At 39.8% G+C, this 20,734-nt stretch overlaps 1 protein-coding gene across 1 annotated transcript in view; it reads right to left on the minus strand.

Annotated features, from left to right (window-relative positions):
* Positions 1-225: 225 nt before the first annotated feature.
* The window catches only part of LOC121386727 (adenosine deaminase AGSA-like), a 31,771-nt gene continuing 11,262 nt past the window's right edge, over positions 226-20,734 (minus strand). The window contains exons 3-10 of the mRNA XM_041517722.1: positions 17,931-18,077; positions 14,203-14,269; positions 13,157-13,367; positions 9,786-9,913; positions 7,950-8,155; positions 6,511-6,668; positions 1,956-2,158; positions 226-468 (exon numbers count right to left, since the gene is read on the minus strand). Coding sequence (XP_041373656.1) covers positions 345-468; positions 1,956-2,158; positions 6,511-6,668; positions 7,950-8,155; positions 9,786-9,913; positions 13,157-13,367; positions 14,203-14,269; positions 17,931-18,077 — 1,244 coding nt within the window. The 3' untranslated portion in view covers positions 226-344. The remainder of the gene's footprint in view (positions 469-1,955; positions 2,159-6,510; positions 6,669-7,949; positions 8,156-9,785; positions 9,914-13,156; positions 13,368-14,202; positions 14,270-17,930; positions 18,078-20,734) is intronic.

Below are 20,734 nucleotides of genomic sequence, written 5' to 3' on the forward strand. Positions count from 1 at the left end.
CAACATAAACACATAAAAAAACACAAAAAGAAACAACCAAACAAACAACAACAAACAAAACAACAACAGCAACAAGCAAAAAAAAAAAAAAAAAAAAAAAAAAAAAAACCCACAAAACAAAAAGAAAACAAACAACAGAAAAAAACACAGACACACCCGAAAAAACCCCACAAAAAAACAACAACAGGAAAAATAATATTTTAAAACATGAACAAAGAATGTTGCTGTACTCTACTAGCTTTAATTGCTAACCGTTGGACTATCGATATCAAAACAAAGACAGTCCACTTGACGAGATTTCTCTGTTTTAATATTAAGCGCAGTTTACGACTGTGCGTGTCTCCCTATCCTATAATAGGGATGTAGTGAGGCCAGTCGTTCTGCAGCACGTCCAGTATGAACCGGTTCCAGCTGGACTGCCAGATTCCATAGGCCGCTTTTTTCTCAGTCTTCGTCATAGCACTGTACCTGTAATGAAAACATCTTTTAATGAACGTAAAGTTTGTTTTGTTTAACGACACCATTAGAGCAAATTTATTTATTTATCATCGGCTATTGGATGTCAAACATAACATGGCAATTTTGTCACAGTCATAGAGAGGAAACCTGCTACATTTATTTCCATTAGTAGCAAGGATCTTCTACATGCACCATCCCTAAGACAGGATAGCACATACCACGGCATTTGATGTACCAGTCGTGGTGCACTGGCTGGATCGATAAATAACCTAATGAACGCACCGACGAGGGTCGATCCTAGACCGACCGCGTACCAAGCGAGCGCTTTACCATTCGACTACGTCCCGCCCCATCTTTTAATGATCAAGAACACTTAAAAGGAAGAAGAAGCGGGGGAGGGGGGCGGAGGGGACCAACAAAAAAGCAACACGTGGCATTAATATTTTTTAATGTTATATGAGTGGATGGTGAATGGATGTGTGACGTTTCAACTGGTTTGATAGCAATAACCAGCCTCGGTGGCGGCGTCCTGGTTAAGTCATCGGACATAAAGCTGATAGGTACTGGGTTCGCAGCCCGGTATCAGGTTCCAAACCCAGAGCGAGTTTAACGACGGTGTAAGACCATTACACCCTCTTTTCTCTCACGAACGACTAACAACTAACAACTAACCCACTATCCTGGACAGACAGCCCAGATAGCTGAGGTATGTGCCCAGGACAGCGTGCTTGAACTTTAATTAGATATAAGCACGAACATAAGCTGAAATGAAATGATATCAATGTTGTATATATTTACGGATGTATGGATGGGTGGATGAATGTATGATATATCTGGTTTGATTAGTATAATATACATATACACATGTATACTAAAACATTGGCTCAGGGGATACAATCTGTTTTGGCATCACAAACGATTCCTCGTGCCGTTTCTGAGACTCGAAGCTGTGACACCGAATCGCTCGCAACGTGCAGACTTGCCACGATATGTTCTGAGCTATCGGATTACGTGTGTGTGTGCGTGTGCGTGTGCGTGTGCGTGTGCGTATGCGTGAGTGTGCGTATTGGTGTATGTATTGATGTATGAATATCTATATATTGTATGTATGTTGAGGTTGACTATTACATACATAAATATTAATGCGCTTGCGCAGAGGGATTAATAAATCCTTGCTGGCCTCACACATTTCCCCCATGCTGTTGCTGGGAATCGATGCCACGATGTGTTCTGAACTATATAGACATTCATATAAAGGATTCTGTTTAGCTCAACCATATGCATGGGGCCTACAACTAAGCGATCGATCTCGCTTAGGTACATGAAACATTGGCCTCTGACCAGTTGTGGTGCACTGGTTGGAACGACAAAAAAAACCCAATCAGTTGAATGGAACCACCGAGGTGGTTCGATCCTGCATGTATACATGTATGCATACATGCTCGTATCTGAAACTAACGGAGTGTGTCGGAAGAAAGGAATGTAACTTGACGTACTTGATTGAATTCATTGCTAGCTGTTTGAGAAAGGTGAGATCGGCGTCTTCCCCTGCCAGGCCCATGAACGCCATGTAGAAGTCATGTGACAGGGGCGTGGCATCCCAGGTGGCCGGGTCGTCGGAACTGATCACTATAGGGTAGTTACTGGAAATCAGGGCAGCGGCGGGGTGGTTTCGCAGATCTTTAACTAGTTTCAGGACCTGAGAAATCAAACAACGAAATTAAATTTGTATTAAGAGTACATGCCTGTATGAACCTTTTATATAAACCATCCCACAGACAGGACAGCATATACCGCAACATTTGAAATACTAGTCGTGGTGCACTGGATGGAATGAGCAATAGCACAACGGGCTCACCGACGGGGATCTATCCCTAACCGACGGGGCATCAAGCGAGCGCTTTCCCATTGGGCTACGACCCCCCCCAACCCCCACCCCCTCCCCCACCCCCACCCCCCCCCCCAACCACCACCCCCTCCCCCACCCCGCGCCCCCTGTACAAAAAGAGTTTAGCAAGAGTTAGCGACAAGGGGCTGGCTGAACTTAGCCACGTGTTGTAGCTCGGTTGCAAATGTCACTTAATCTCTTGATTGTCAAAACTATCTGGCATAGAGCTGTGGGCAAAGTAACTAGCCATAAAACGAGTTTAGCAGATCTAGTTCAGTGTTCGCGCAAATTATTTTAGCCGAATAATTAGATATGTGATAGTTTTTGTGATTCGCTGCCATTTCAAGAGTGTGCAGTTTATAACAGTTTGACTGGTGACAAACGTATCCTAAAATAAAACGTCCACTTGATATTAAACGCAAAAACAGGTCTTCTGAGCGACCGCAAGCGCTCGATCTGATACACGTCATAAATAATCTTATGGACCTGTTAGTTGTGAACCATATTCGTTGTACTAGGGGCGGGACGTAGCCCAGTGGTAAAGCGCTTGCTCGATGCACAGTCGGTCTGGGATCGATCCCCGTCGATGGGCCCATTTCTATTTCTCGTTCCAACCAGTGCACCACGACTGGTATATCAAAGGCCGTGGTAATGTTATATCCTGTCTGTGGGATGATGCATATAAAAGAGCCCTTGCTGCTAATCGAAAAGCGTAGACCATGAAGTGGCGTCCTCTCTCAATATCTGTGTGGTCCTTAACCATATGTCTGACGCCATGCTGTTAAATAAAGCATTTCCTTCTCCGTTTTACCATGTGATGTAGACACACACACACACATATATATATATATATATGTGTGTGTGTGTGTGTGTGTGTGTACATCACATAGTAAAACGGAGAAGGAAATGCTTTATTTAACGACGCACTCAATACATTTTATTCAATTTAATTATATGTAATTGTTGTTATTGCTATTTCTGTTTGTACATGCTCCTTGTGAATGTTTTGTACAATACATTGAATTGAATTGATTTGAATTGTTTGTGGTACACTTTACGATTTACACCGGAAATCGATGAATGTTCGGCCGATCTATGACTCATGTTCGAATCAGTTCAATATGGTAAATAAGAAATGCTGATAGTTCGCCGATAAACATTTCAGAAACACAAAGTTTGTGGGGTGTATGAGCAAATTATTGGGTCCAAATACAGTTATTTAAAACTATTATAGTATTTATCCAGCTTGCTGTCCATAATATGATAATAATCTACGAGTCCATGATTCTAATTGTAATAAATTGAAGAAATATGACTACATGTACATACAAAAACAAACCACCTTTGAGTTAAGCTTATTTGCTGCAAAAGTCAGAGCCAAAAATATGCCGCCGGTAGACTCACATTTTCCGCTGATGAGTCCTGTGACCCACGGCGATTAAAAGAAACAACACGAATTGATTTGGTCCATTAGAACCAGCATCACTTGCCTGATTTGAAACTAGATAGGCGACACCACAATTCCAATATATTTGTCCTTAACCGTATATACATTTTCATTACATACCCATTAAATCTTCTATATAAATACAGCCCAGAATACAAAAATGAAATACACTTTCCCGTATTCAACTCAACTGCCGGAACTATACCGTATTCAACGCTACTATTTATAGCACATGGTTACCGGGAATGCCCTTCGCGATATGTAAACAAAGTTTGTGCTTGGTTTGTTTAAAATGCTATTTTGTGGAAAATTTGAACTGAAAACAGACGAAAACGGTGACAAATATTTACAATTTAATGAGCGCGATACCAAAATTTGAGACGTGAACACTACTAACCAACGAGCTTTTAATCCACGATAGTTAAGGTCGACGACAGTCACTTTTTGGACCCTTGTTTTGGCTTCGTACACAATTCTTATTCTTATTCAATAAATACAATATCTCCAACCGTAATTTTGTGATATGATATATTTGACAAAAGGTACCTTTTATTTCTTTCGTCTTTCAAAACTTCAAATTAATATTTTGTCCAGAATTATGAAAAATAAAAAAGTACCGACTTGTAAACAGTGTTGTCTGCTTGTTATAGGAATTTGACAGGGGTCAAGGTTAGTAGACTAGTTTTTATTTTAATGTGGCGCAACATTGTAATAATACAGCTAATTTTGAATTTAAATGACGTCAGTATTCCAATGACGTCACTTTGCATCTCCTTACAATAACCATAAACTGGGTACATGACGTTTCCTTTTTGGAAAATTTCCACTGTAAAATTGCTATTGATTTTTTTTTTTTTTTAACATTACTAATGCACCTGGATGTGTTTGAACAAAATCTTGTGATTAGAAAATTGTACCTTTTACGAAATATGGATTTCTAGTGAAATTACGGTAAGATATGCCATATGTATTGTGCCAAAACAAGGGTGCGAAAAGCGACTGTCGTCGACTTTAGCAACAATGCCGTCGCATGCACCGTCTCCTCACGTAGAAAACCTGAATGAACTGTCAAACGGAGTATTCAGTGGAGCGATGATTTATGAAGGCACATTTAATATAAACTTAAACTTTTCAGCAACGAATAATTCTATGAATATCAATAAAAGAAAACACACCGATGACGACCCAGACACTGTGGACAATTTTTGACATTTTTCTTCGTTGATAAAACTGGCACGCTGAAGGTTTTCTGACGTATTGCGAGCAAATTAAATATTATATTGTTCGTGAATTTTAGCTATTACATTGTCTTTAAAAAGCATTTCAAACAATATCATTAAAATTATTGGTAACTTTTCACTCATTCTATCTTATTTCTGTTTATTGCTTAAATAGAACTATGTTCCTATGTGTAATAATTGGTGGTTCTTCGGTCCGCGTAGTAACACAGCTGACCTAGTTGTGTAAATTTAGAAATCCCCGTCATTAGCTAGCAGTGTTACAATTTTTTAATTATTATTTTGAAAAAAAAAATCCAATTTAGGGTATGTAATAAATAAAAAACTGCATATATGTGGTTTTGTCTCTCTCTCTCTCTCTCTCTCTCTCTCTCTCTCTCTCTCTCTCTCTCTCTCTCTCTCTCTCTCTCTCTCTCTCTCTCTCTCTCTCTCTCTCTCTCTCTCTCTCTATATATATATATATATATATATCAAGATATTATAGTGTATATATAATGTTAACATTATCGAATTTGGGAACCGGCTTGGTTCAACAGAAACATAAGTGAGCGCCATAGCAGTGTTCGAGATTAACGGTATCCCGATATCCCGGGGATACCGGTATTTAATTTTGGATACCAGACTTCAATAACCCAGTATCCCACCAGGATACTAATGTAATGTAACATTGTTGTTGGGTTTTTTAATCCTGCGTTTTCATTTTTCGCTGAAACAGTGAACGTCGGTCATTTACTGAAGTTAGGTCACAGTATTTTCGAGCTCGTATCCAGTCTAATGCTATGCCGTAACAATATCTCCCCCGGCTCATACCCAGTCTAATGCTACACTGGAGCAATAGCGGTGTAGCAATAGACCGGGAACCGCTAAGTCGCTATTGTTTTTGTTGGATGTTCCCTCCCTTCAATTTTATTTGAGATATTGATTCCACATATGCATGAAATTGATACAGGTAGGTTTATCATTAGTAATGTCAGAAACACTTATAGATTACTGCTAAATATTACTTTATGTCATTATTACGCAAAAATAGATGCAGCAAATCTTTCTGCAGATTCTGTTTGATTGCCAGTTTCACAAATTCCATGATTTCGATTGCGGCGTAGCAATAGACTGGGAACGAGAACAGTTTCGTCCAAGTTTGTACGATGTTATTTATGAATTTCATTTAAGAGGGATACTAAATTCTCAGGTGGGATACCAGATTTTGAAATGTTAGTATCCAACTGGAATACTGCCCCAAAATTTTAATCTCGAACACTGCATAGCATGACGCGCATGGTTGGAGATGGGCTATACGATTCCAGTATCTCTGTCAAAGATCATATATATATATATATAGAGAGAGAGAGAGAGAGAGAGATATAAATATATATATAGACCATGTATATACATTTCCTAAACATTATCCGCAACATTATCGAATACGGAATCTAATTTGGTTCAACAGAACAAAAAGTGGGTGTCCTAGCAAGACTCGCCTGGTTGGAGATGGGGGATACGACGATTCCAATATCTCTGTCATAGACAATATTGAGGACTTCCGGGTGTTTGTGCAGCGCGTAGCCGTGGCCAATCCGCGTAGTGTTCAGAAGAATGGCGTCGATCAGGTTGTCGTCCACTTGCGTTTCTCCCCAGTCTGAAAATTTACATTTGGCATCTGGCAGTTAACATTTTTTCTTGAAAAGATAGCTGGGTATTTTTTTTTTTTTTTTTTTACTTTTAAAGTGCTTCTTTATGTCTAGCTGGAGAGAGCTTGCTGTTTTTGTTGATGTTTGTTGGTGTGTTTTGCTTTTGTTTTTTTCGGGGGGGGGGGGGGGGGGGGGGGTTGGCGGGCGTGTGCCTGTGGGGTTTTTTTTTGTGTTTTTTTTTTTTTTTTGGGGGGGGGGGGGGGGGCTTCTAATTGTATTTATTTATATTTTATTAAGATAAGCATTGTCGAATATTGTCAGATTTTTCAGAATTATTATACAATTTTATTGATTTTGATTTTGTAATACTGGACATACCGAAAACAACAAAAAACAAAATAGCAAATGAGGTATATATATATATATATATATATTTATTATTATTATATTTTTTTTTAATTGATGGCAAGCTGTGAAAGGTCCTTTCTCAAAATCTGTCGTTCTCAAAATTGGAACGAATATTCCAGAATTCATCATAACTTAGTACAGCGAGGACCGATTTTAGTATATCCTTTATGCCCCGTAGATACATCAATCATAAAATAATAAGTATGGTGTAACCCATCATATCAGTTCTGGAGAGATCGTAACCAACCTACCTAAATCACGCAAAACAGAATAAACTGAATTCGTGACTACGTGTGATATACATTTTAGTCAATACCAAGAGAGAGAGAGAGAGAGAGAGAGAGAGAGAGAGAGAGAGAGAGAGAGAGAGAGAGAGAGAGAGAGAGAGAGAGAGAGAGAGAGAGAGAGAAGATAGAGACAGACAAACAGAGAGGGGGTAAGCGGGATGGAAAGACAGAGAAAGAGAGCGAAAAAGAAGGGAAAGAGAGTGATAGAGTGGTGAGAGAGAGACTGAGGGAGAGAAGGAGGGATATAGAGGGAGGGAAAGCGAGAGAGATACTGAGTGGGGGAGATATTGAGAGAGATGGAGGGAGGCAGGAAGGGAGATATGTATTGAGAGAGAGAGAGAGAGAGAGAGAGAGAGAGAGAGAGAGAGAGAGAGAGAGAGAATAAAGAAAGGGAACAGGAAGGAAAGAGAGAAAGAAATAGAGTCAGAGACATACAGTTGTACAGTAACAAAAAATTAGAGATATAACAAAAGACGTGGAGGGAGAGGGAGAGCGATAGATTGAGGGGAGTGGGGGGAGTAAGAGTAGCTCGATGCACCAAAACTGTTATTCCAGCACTGCTACCTAGCATGCATGTCCAACAACGTCACTTGCCTGTTTCTCCAGCGTGGAATACATAGGGCAGATCTAGTGGAGGGACCTGTTGTCTCGCATACAGGAATTCGTCTATGAAATGCAAGAGAGTTTTGCCCCGCCCTTCTTGGCCGACGATGTCGAAGCCGGCAAAGAAGTTCCCGTATGTCTTCCTGTACCCGATGGCGGTTTTAATGGTGGACAATATCGTGTCTCTTGATTGACGCCTGGATAAAACCGTGGTATTTCAATTCATTAATTCATTTAATTTCAACTTATTTTCGTGCGACTATCCAATTAAGGTTCAAGCACGCTGTCCTGGACACACACACACACACACACACACACACACACACACACACACACACACACACACACACACACCTGAACTATCTGGGCTGTCTGTCCAGAACAGTGGGTTATTGGTTACATGTTAGTACTTAGTGGGAGAGAAGAGGGTGTAGTGGTCTTACACCTACCTATTGAGTCGTTAAAACTAGTTCTGAGTGGGAGCCGGTACCGGGCTGCGAACCCAGCACCTACCAGCTTGACCACGACACCACCGATGCCGGTGGTTTTTCAAGTACTGCATAGTACATACCTGTTTGATGTTTCGGGGTTCTAGCTATACTGATTATCGAATCTCACTGTTTAATTGGGAGCTATCACTATCGCTTCCCATCTCTCCCCTGAGGACCGGCGTCGGTGGCGTCGTGGTTAGGCCATCGGTCTACAGGCTGGTAGGTACTGGGTTCGGATCTCAGTCAAGGCATGGACTTTTTCATCCAGATACCGACTCCAAACCCTGAGTGAATGCTCCGCAAGGCTCAATGGGTAGGTGTAAACCACTTGCACCGACCAGTGTTTTATAACTGGTTCAACAAAGGCGATGGTTTGTGCTATCCTGCCTGTGGGAAGCGCAAATAAAAGATCCCTTGCTGCTAATCGGAAAAAGTAGCCCATGTAGTGGCGACAGCGGGTTTCCTTCCTCTCAAAATCGGTGTGGTCCTTAACCATATGTCTGACGACATATAACAGTAAATAAAATGTGTTGAGTGCGTCGTTAAAAAAACCCATTTCTTTCTTTCTTTCTCTCACCTAACACTATTTCAAGAAGAGTATCTTTTAGCTCCAATCAATCAACCACTTGACTCGTGCTTACCGGCCTCGGTGGCGTCATGGTTAAGCCGTCGATCATAAGGCTGGTAGGTACAGGGTTCGCAGCCCGGTATCGGCTCCCACCCAGAGCGGGTTTTAACGACTTAGTGCGTAGGTGTAATACCACTACGATTATTCTCTCACTAACTACTAACAACTAACTACTAACAACTAACAACTAACTACTAACTACTAACTACTAACTACTAACAACTACTACTAACAACTAACTACTAACAACTAACCCAGTTGTCCTTGAAAGCCAGCCCAGATAGCTGAGGTGTGTGTCCAGGACAGCGTGCTTGTGGAATGAAATGGCTCGTGCTTACATCCACTGAAGGTCCAAGCACGACTGTATTGGGCATATCCTCCGAAATTACCCGGTGGATGTGTCCCTTAGCTTTTGAATGTATATGGTATCAGTATGGTAATATGTCAAATGCGCCATTGCCATCCTCTCCCCCCCCCCCTCTCTCTCTCTCTCTCTCTCTCCTTCTTCTTCTCTCTTTCTCAGACCCTGTTCTACACAGCTCAGAAGTCTAGTAAGCGCGTCCTGATATCTGTTGTACATGGTTCAACCGTCGGTACACCCCCTCCGGTAATCGCGTCTCTATTGGTGTTTCGAAATGCATTTTATTTTATTGGTACTCTTCGAATATACGCCTAAAAATAAAGTAATAATGGAAAATAATAGTTCACCTGAACACAGCATTTATGACTTTGGCCCCGATGAAGTCCGGATGCTCTCTGGTGAACTGGTTGATGACGTCTCTGTACATTTCGATAAACCACGACCTGCTGCGTCTTGACCCATCCAGCTCATACAGCTGAAACAGAACACGACAGAAAAGAAATTTAAAAACCACGACCTGCTGTGCCTTGACCCATCCAGCTCATACAGCTAAAACAGAACACGGCAAAAACAGACATTTAAAGTTTGATAAAGATAAAGGTTACAGTTTGGTTTGCATAACGACACTACTAGAGCTGCAACACAGTATCACTTAAAACATAAGAAAAAGGAAGGAAATGTTTTAATTAACGACGCACTCAACACATTTTATTTACGGTTATATGGCGTCAGACATATGTTTAAGGACCACACAGATATGGAGAGAGGAAACCCGTTGTCGCCACTTCATGGGCTGCTCTTTACGATTAGCAGTAAGGGATCTTTTATATGCACCATCCCACAGAAAGGATAGCACAGCCTCTATTACACCAGTTGCAGAACACTGGCTGGAACGAGAAATAGCCCAATGGGTCCACCGGCGGGGATAGATCCTAGACGGACCGCGCATCAAGCGAACGATTTACCACTGAGCTACGTTCCGCCCCTTAACACGTAAGACACCACACATATAACATAGAGACAAAGACACATAATGTGTGCGTTTTTGTGTTACGTCACAAACATGATATACAGAAAATAAAGGGTTTTTTAACGACACCACTATTACAAATTGATTAATTAATCATCGGCTACTGGATGTTAAGCATTTGGCAATGTTGATATATTGTAGTTTTAGAGAGTAAACCCGCTACATTTTTCCAATAGTAGCAAGGGATATTTTATATGAACCATCCCACAGACTGGATAGCACTGGCTAGAACGAAATCTAATCCAATGGGCCCACCGACGGGGATCGACCCTAGACCGACCGCGGTTATAGTTTGTTTGCTAAATAACACAACTACAGTGCATTAGGTATAATTAGTCATTGATCACTGAATGTCAAACATTTGATAATTCTCATGTGAGATTTTCAGAGAAAACCTACATGTTTTTATTAGCCGCAATTGATCTTTCATATGACCTTTCGTATAGACAGGGCAGCACAGACCATGGCTTTTGATATACCAGACTTAGTACACTGAGTAGTACGGAAAAAAAAAAATTAAAAAAAAAAAATAAATAATAATATACAACCCGAAACAAAACAAACAAGACTTTGCTCGTAAATCGAGGGGCGAGACGTAGCCCAGTGGTACAGCTCTCGCTCGATGCGCGGTCGGTGTGAGATCGATCCCCGTCGGTGGCCCCATTGCGCTATTTCACGTTCCAGCCAGTGCATCACGACTGGTATATCAAAGGCCGTGGTATGTACTACCCTGTCTGTGGGATGGTGCATATAAAAGATTCCTTGCTGCTAATCGAAAAGAGTAGCCCATGAAGTGGCGACAGCGGGTTTCCTCTCTCAATATCTGTATGGTCCGTAACCATATGTCTGACGCCATATAACCGTAAATAAAATGTATTGAGTGCGTCGTTAAATAAAACATTTCTTTCTTTCTTTGCTCGTAAATCGCGTTTATAAATTTGTGAGTGTGTTTGTTGTAAAAACAATTAGTTTCATCTGGGTAAACAAATATGGAATTTTATTTTATCTAGTTCCACTGTGACAAGTAGTCTTTTGCTTAAAAAATGTTTGAGGTAAATGTAAACAGAAATTACTCCGATGTGGTGCGGAACTAGGGTAGTCATAGATGGTACTCGATATCTCTGGAATGAAAAGCTTCACTCCTAATTTTTTCACTTTAATGGTGAGGGTAGTATTTATATCCGTCGTGATTATGTCGATTGAAAGTTTAAAGTTTGTTTTGTTTAACGACACCACTGGAGATCATTGCTTAATTAATCATCGGCTATTGTATGTCAAACATTTGATAATTCTGACTCGTTATAAGAGGAAACCCGCTACATTTTTCCTAATGCAGCAAGGGATCTTTTATATGCACTTTCCCACAGACCACGGCCTTTGTCCAGTTGTGATGCACAGGTTGGAACGAGAAATGCCGATTGATACACTGCAGGTATGAGTTTTAGCCACATATGTTACTATTTCCGTCTATGGGATTTGATTTGGCAGAACATGTATAATACACCCTACAAGTAAAATTCATCTCTGCCTTAAGATTTACTATCAAAAACATTTTGGATTCAGAATTTTCTGTGATTAATTAATCAATGTTCTCTAGTAGTGTCGTTAAACAAGACGAAGTTAAAACAAATTTGTTTTGTTTAACAACAAAACTGGAGCATATTGATTAATTAATCAGCATCTATTGGATGTCATCCATTTAGTAATTCTGATTCGTAGTCATCAGAGGAAACCCACTACATGTTTCCATTAGTAGCAAGGGATCTTTTATATGCACTTTCTCACAGACAGGAAAACACACACCACGGCCTTTGACCTGATGTGGTACTCTGGTTGGAACGAGACAAAACAAATAGTTGAATGTGTCCACTGAGGTGATTCGATCCTGCGACGCAAGCACCCCAGGCGAGCGCTCAACCGACTGAGCTAAATCCCGCCACAGAGAGTGATTTTGTTTACACAAATATTATGCATTACGTAGACGGATACGCATCACAAATTATGTATACGATTCCGTCAACACATTGCGGACAAAGGGAATTTGTCCTTACCTGACCGGCCTCGGTGGCGTCGTGGTTAGGCCATCGGTCTACAGTCTGGTAGGTACTGGGTTCGGATCCCAGTCGAGGCATGGAATTTTTAATCCAGATACCGACTCCAAGCCCTGCGTGAGTGATCCACAAGGCTCAATGGGTAGGTGTAAACCACTTGCACCGACCAGTGATCCATAACTGGTTCAACAAAGGCCATGGTTTGTGCTATCCTGCCTGTGGGAAGCGCAAATAAAAGATTCCTTGCTGCTAATCGGAAAAGTAGCCCATGTAGTGGCTACAGCGGGTTTCCTCTCAAAATCTGTGTGGTCCTTAACCATATGTCTGACACCATATAACCGTAAATAAAATGTGTTTAGTGCGTCGTTAAATAAAACATTTCTTTCTTTCTTGTCCTTACCTCTGAAAAACAGAGGCGGAATTTAGATCAGTCTGTTGAGTGTTCGGCTGAAGTGTTTGCCAAGCAGGATCGAACCAACTGATTGTTGTTGTTGTTTTTGTTTGTTTTTTCTCGTTCCAACCAGTGCACCGCAACTGGTTAAAGACTCTGTGTGGTCCTTGACCATATGTCTGACGCCATACAACCGTAAATAAAATGTGTTGAGTGCGTCGTTAAATAAAACATTTCTTTCTTTACCTCTGAAAAAGAGGACCTGAATTCGATGTACTGGACGTTGTCTGCAAGGAACTGACGTAGTGTCTCCTGTAGCACCGCCTTTCTCACGGGGGCGTGGTGCAGGAGACCGCCCACTATGCCGAAGTAAGCACCGAACTTTCGCCAAACGTCGTTAAGCGTCGGGTACGTGGTGTCGGGCGTCGGAGTAATAAGCGTTATGTTGTTTACCAACCTTAAACACAAACAAAAACAACACTATGTACTAAGACATGTAGTTTGCATGCGTATTATAGTTGTGGGGTTTGTGTGTGTGTGTGTGTGTGTGTGTGTGTGTGTGTGTGTGGTATTTTTGTTCCTGATTATCTATCTATCTATATATCTATCTATCTGTCTTTCTGTCTGGCTGTCTGTTTGTCCGTCTGTATGTGTGTATGTCTGTCTGTCTCTCTGTCTGTCTGTCTGCCTGCCTGCCTGCCTACCTGCTTGACCGCCTGCCTGTCTACCTGCCTACGTCATATTTAACAGTATATCTATCTATCTATTTATCTATCTATCTATCTATCTATCTATCTATCTATAGTCCGTCTCACGGGGAACACCTTTTTATGCTATGAAATTTACTACAAGTTATTTATTTCTGAGCAGAGTAATTTGTAAATTTCAGACAGGAATAACATATTTTTACTTTTCTTCTTACGTCAAACCAAATTGAAGTCATTTACAAAATAAAACCCAAAACCAACCCCACCCCCCCCCCCCCCCCTCCCCGAAAACCCCACAACATTTTTATATGTCTATCTTTCTTTAATTCCAACTAGCAAACTAAACCTAACTACCTATATAAATATATAAATAAATAAATACAGACATAAAAATAAATAAATAAATAAATAAATGAAAGAATGAACGAAAGAATGAACGAACGAACGAAATACAATTAATTAATCAATAATGTGAAAGTTGAAATTTAGAAGCTTTATATTAGCTTCTTCATTTTCTTCTTCTTCTTCTTCTTCGTGTTTTTCTTCTGTTTATCTTCTGTGATTTTTTTCGAATGGTATACTAACATTTTATCAAACGCGTCATTGTCCCAAGCGGTCTGGCGAAGCTCATTCACTTTTATCCACTGACAACCTGAAGAAAGAAAGAAAGAAAAACCAAAACCGAGTGAAATCCGACAATGTTATATATATATTATGTATTTATGGGATATTAAGCGAGCTTCCACGTGTATGTCCCGAGTGAACTAATGTTCAGTTGTCACGAGCTTTAGAGACAAAATTGTATCCTATTTATTACCTTCAATCGATCTTAAAGGGACATTCCTGAGTTTGCTGCAATGTTTAAAATGTTATCGACTAACAGATACTTTTTAACGATTGTAATTAAATATCAAATATATTTTCCTGCATAAAATATTACTGGCTGTATATTAAACATGTTTCTGATCGTTCTAATATTTGTACTGTGTTAAATTTCATTTTCTTTCCTAAAATATATTTTTTTCGTACGTAGGAAATTATTTGAAGACGAAATCCAGTTTGGGCTTTTCATAAATATTAAGACGACCAGAAACATTAAATATACAGACACTGATATTCTAAACAAGAAAATATATTTAATATGTAAGTTTAATCGTAGAAATATTTTATTAGTCGGAAACATCTTACAATGCAGCACACTCAGGAATGTCCCTTTAAAGGGACTGTCCCGAGTTTCCTGCATTGCAAGATGTTTCTGACTTGAGCTGCATCCTAAACGGATGCGTACGGCGCGACAGATTCATATAGTCGAGCGCGTGACAAAATACCGATAGGAATTGTTTCTATGGCTGTATCCCAACCGGCCGCGTGCGACATTATTTATATACTACCAGACGCGGCCATAACGAAACCGCCAAGTAAAAGTTGTTTGATTAGTCAATATATGTAACAATTCCTATTGCGCGACACGAGCGACAAACATATATTCACTAATCAAACAATTTTACTTGGCGGTTTCAACTGTTGATAACAATTTTAAAAAGAAGACTGCCGTTATGGTCGCGTCTGGTTAGGATATAAATAGTGTCGTACCGCACGCGGCCGGTTAGGATACAGCTTAACAAAATATTTTAACGTGTAAAAATACGCAAATATATTTTCCTGTTTAGAATATCTGTGTCTGTATATTCAACGTCTTTCTTGTCGTCTTAATATTTGTAAGAAGCTCACATTGGATATTGTCTTCAAATACTTTCATACATACTAAAAATAATATTGTAGGAAATAAAATGAAATTTAACCTAGTACATCTATTAGAATGATCAGAAACACGTTTAATATACGGTCACTAATATTTTATGCACACAAAAAAAAAAATCCATATGTAATTACAGTCGTTAATTGAATTGCAGCAAACTCGGGACTGTCTCTTTAATTGCTTGACCACTGGACAGGGTTATCCAAAATTTGCACAGTGCTAGAAAAATCTGTCTGACCCTAAACTAGATAAATCTGTTTGACCCGAGGGCTAGATGATGTCTACATACGCGTGGCGTCATAACTCATGTTTTACGACGATTGACCTCATGTTTGCCATTTCACGTTGTATCTTTGTTTTAAAATATTTAAACAAATTAATATTTTCAACTTTATATTTATTGTTAAGTTGTTGCATTTTTATTTAGTTGCATAAGTTGGACTATATTTTTCAGCGTATGATTAAATGAGTTTAATTGTTTGTAGGTGAAATGTTTACGAATCGTTCAACAATAAACAATAAACAAACTGCATGTTTTAATTAATGTTTCGTTACTGTAATTGAATGGGCAAGAAAAAGAATCAATCACCGTTGTGAGATATGGATAAGACAATTTCAACTCTCGAGACAAAATGTTTTTGTAAGGGCCCTCACAAAAAAAATAAAAATATGTTGTCCCTCGGGTTGGAATTGTCTTATCTATACCTCACAATGGTGATAGATTCTATTATTATATCACTCAGCTCGTTGATGTTCTTCTAAGGTTGTAGTGCGCCAATCGATGACGTCATGTGTTACTTCAAGGTGTTACGTCGCACTTGGCATTCTAGTGGGACGTATTACCAAGCTAGTATTAACTGCATGGGTAATAAATGTGTATATGTACGTGCATTTGTACGTGTTTGTGTATGTACATATGTCAGTGCATATGATTATGTGTGTGCGTGTCTTTCTTCCGGTTTGCGTGGTTTATGCACAAAATATCATACTGGTGACTTACACATACAATAAATTAAACTTTGTTTTTGTTTAACGACACAACTGGAGCACATTGATTAATTAATCACCGGCTATTGGATGTCAAACATTTGGTAATTCTGACACGTAGTCATCTGAGGAAACCCGCTACAATTGTTTTCTAATGCAGCAAGGGATCTTTTATATGCACATTCCCGAGACAGGAAAGCAAATACTACGGTCTTTGACCAGTTGTGGTGGACTGGTTGGGACGATAAAAAACAACAACAGTTGAATTGATCTACCGAGGTGGTTCGACCCTGCGACGTACGCATCTCAAGCGAGCACTCAACCGACTGAACTAAATTTCGCCCTGTACACATAAAAGAACGTACTTCTGTTGCTACCGTACTCAATACCAACTAGGTCCCTGTAACGTGCTACTCTCTGCTTACTAAGTTCCAAAACACGTATAGCTCCCCCTTTCCAATGCGGCGAACCTGTCAAAAATGTGTCAAATTTCCTTCATTCAGAATTACGCACCTTTTAATACTACGGGGCATTCCAAATTCCATAGCACCAAAACCAACTCTCCACCTGTTACCGACCCTCGTCGGATTGCTGGTGCTCTCTTCTCCCATCCACCCCAACCCATTCCTATTCAGGACGGAGGAGCCGGCCGAGGCCGGAACCTGTGCCCACGACAGGCGTGCGCTACAACAGCTTACTCTGAATGTGCACGATAAGCCCTATACCATACCATACTACCGTAGCGGCAACATACGTTGGATGAACAAACCCTGCTATGTTTCCGAAATAGACGTGGGATAAAGACACGCACCTGTAGCTGTATAGGTAAGACTATACCAAATAAAATCCCATAGTCGACCACGTTAACGTTTGTGTTTAAAAACACTATATGCAATATGTCAAGCACACTAAGACCCAGAAATATCAGTACCACAACCCGTACCTCAGAGTATTTACTGAAGAAAATACTACTTTTCGTGGCTAATTTTCGGTATTATCAGATGGGTTTTTTACAACACCCCTAGTTTACTCACAAAAACTGAGTACTTTTATACGTTACCTGTAGAAGAAAAAACCTAAAATTGTGTGCTGAACTAGAATATTCATAGACGCTACCTGTTATCTCTGAAATGAGCAACTTCAACCCTATTTTTTTCTGATTCACTTTAAGGGTGAGCAGTGGTAGTATTCATATCCTTGGTGTTTATGTTGATTGATGCAATGGAGGCAGGAGTTTTAGCCACTTATGTTCGTGCTTATATTCAATTAAGGTTCAAGCACGCTGACCTGAGCACATACCTCAGCTATCTGGGCTGTCTGCCCAGGACAGCGGGTCAGTTGGTAGGTGGTTAGTGAGAGAGAGAGAGAGAGAGCGAGAGAGAGAGAGAGAGAGAGAGAGAGAGAGAGAGAGAGAGAGAGAGAGAGAGAGAGAGAGAGAGAGAGAGAGAGAGCGAGAGAGAGGAAGAAGAAGGTGTAGAACTCGCTATGGGTGGGAGCCCGTAACGGGCTGCGAACCCTGTACCTACAATGTAGTTGTTTGTTTGTTTAAGCAAACTGTTCAACGTACGTTTATTGTCGTGGTCGTCCGGTAAGAACCTGAATATGAGTCTGTTGTTGTCGTCGTAACACATGTAGCAGTGAGGACTGTACGTAAAGTTCGTGATCAACCACGTCAGGTTGAACATGGCGCTGTCATGAAGATGCAGAACGCCACCTACAAAAGAAGACAACATACAAAATACATATATAGTGAAACCTCCCAAGACCGGATCCACTGTGAACCGGAATTTCTTCAAAACTGGACGTTTTCGGAGTCCCTTTTTAAAAACCAGGACAGAACTGTGTATGTGTGTGTCTGTGTATGTGTGTGTGTGTGTGTGTGAGAGAGAGAGCGAGAGAGAGAGAGAGAGAGAGAGAGAGAGAGAGAGAGAGAGAGAGAGAGAGAGAGAGAGAGAGAGAGAGAGAGAGAGAGAGAGAGAGAGGGAGAGAGAGAGAGACAGACAGAGATAGAGAGAGTGTGTGAGTGTGAAAGAGAGAGAGAGTGTCTGAGTATGTGTGTGTCTGTGTGTGTGTGTGTGTGAGAGAGAGAGAGAGAGAGAGAGAGAGAGAGAGAGAGAGAGAGAGAGAGAGAGAGAGAGATAGAGAGAGTGTGTGAGTGTGAAAGAGAGAGAGAGTGTCTGAGTATGTGTGTGTCTGTGTGAGAGAGAGAGAGAGAGAGAGAGAGAGAGAGAGAGAGAGAGAGAGAGAGAGAGAGAGAGAGAGAGAGAGAGAGAGAGAGAGAGAGAGAGAGTGCGTGCGTGTGTTTGGGTGTGTGAGAGAGAGAGAGAGAAAGAAAGTGTTTGTGCGTGTGTGAGAGAGAGTGTGTGTATGTGTGTGTCTGAGAGAGAGAGTGTGTGTACGCGTGTGCGCCTGTGCGTGTACGTGCATGTGCGTGTGTGTGTCACTGTTAAATATGACATCAGCTTGCGATATTCGCGTAGTCTTTTCCACTTGTCCAATGGTCAATCTCGGATTTGGTCTACTCTGGGAGAGTGTTCACTTTAAGTTTGAATTTGATCATAAATCATTTTGTTTTTACAATAATTTTGATGGTGCTTACAATTTTGTTTATAAAATGTTCCGAAAATGGCACACCGGTACGAAAACAAACTTATATATTTAAATTAGTTTTTTTACATTTAAAAAAAAAGCTTTATATCAATTTAAGGATGGCTAATTCGATAAAACAAAATTGAATATCCTAGCTAGGCGTTATGTTGCTCATCATTCGCCATAGCCGCATAAATGGTTGACTTTTCTAACAGGATCACCAAATACATTTCAAATCATCTAAAAATGTATATCTTCTATATTTATTACCACAGTTTGTTTTGTAGCAACTTGATAATCAGATAGAAAATTACTCAAAATGGCCATCACAAATGCATCATTGTTATCAGATATGACATCTTGGTTTATGATGAAACAAGTTCACAATGAAACGAGATACCTGGACTGACTATGTTAATATTATGATGATTGACATAATTTATGTGCAAATTTATCGATGGTCTAGTATATCTCGTTAATACATTATAATAATAAATCATTCTCTTTTTTTTGTGGGGGATGTCTTTTTTCTTTCTTTTTCTTTTTTTTTTGGAGGGGGGGGGGGGGAACAATGATCAATTGTTTGATTCATAAATTATGAAAATATTATTTCTTACCGTACCCGTCGTTCTTGCAAATATGATGTGGGAATTGAAGATGGGATAATGTTACGCTACAGCAAGCAGAACTGTAGTTTAAAACAGTCCAACAATCAACATTAGCTATATGTCTAGATCAAATGTATGCACATTTAGAATGCTATTTGATTGTAAACGAAACTAGTTTTATCAGAAAGCTAGCAGTTTGCTGTAAACAAATTATACATATTCATAAGTCTCATGGCTGAAATCCATGTTTTTAAAATTGATTTTATTTGTATGTGCAATGTATGTCTTCATAAGCAAATACGAACACATAGACACACATCACAGGGCATAACATTTGGCACGAACGATTTTGTCATTCATCTGTCGGTTAGGCAAACTAAATATCAACATAAACAATGGACGTACACATAACTGAAATGGCGGATTTCTTAAAGGGGCAGTTCTTATTTTGCTGTATTTTTAAAAATGTTATTAACTAACAGATACTTTTAACGATTGTAACTACATTTCAAATATAATTCCCTGCATAAAATGCTTTAGTGGTTGTATACTGAACGTGTGTCTGATCGTTCTAATATATGTACTAAGTTAAATTTCATTTTATTTCTTAAATATGTTTTTTCGTACGTACGAAATTATTTGAAGACTTAGGCTTCTTACAAATATTAAGACAACCAGAAACACATTGAGTATACAGACACTGATATTATAAACAAACAAATATATTTAACATGTAAGTTTACTCGTACAAATATTGTATTAATTGGAAACATCTTACAATGCAGCAAACTTAGGAATGTCTTTTTAAGAAACAAGTGACATTTCACAAATTGACAGAAAAAAAGGATACTCGTTTGGTGCAATCCTTGCTGGTTTTGATGGAGAAAACACTGTATAATATGCAATTCATTACATAATGGCTAATCACAAGCAAGTTATGGCGTCATGAGTGAGGTCCTAGCAAACTCCTTGCTAAGAAGAAAAACAAAAACCCAAACCATTCAGCTTCTTTCTCCTCAACCACCATCATCGGTTCTACCGAGTGAAGTAAAATACAGAACACTTTTCTTACTATCTGTCGTCTGGTCTATATCACAAAGGCTACCTTGTATAGATACTGGTTTGCAAATGAAGGGAGGAAGGAAATACCATTATGTGCATGTATCTTGCAATA

Source organism: Gigantopelta aegis, chromosome 12 (genome assembly GCF_016097555.1).
Source record: "Gigantopelta aegis isolate Gae_Host chromosome 12, Gae_host_genome, whole genome shotgun sequence".
In the NCBI taxonomy this organism is placed as follows: domain Eukaryota; kingdom Metazoa; phylum Mollusca; class Gastropoda; order Neomphalida; family Peltospiridae; genus Gigantopelta; species Gigantopelta aegis.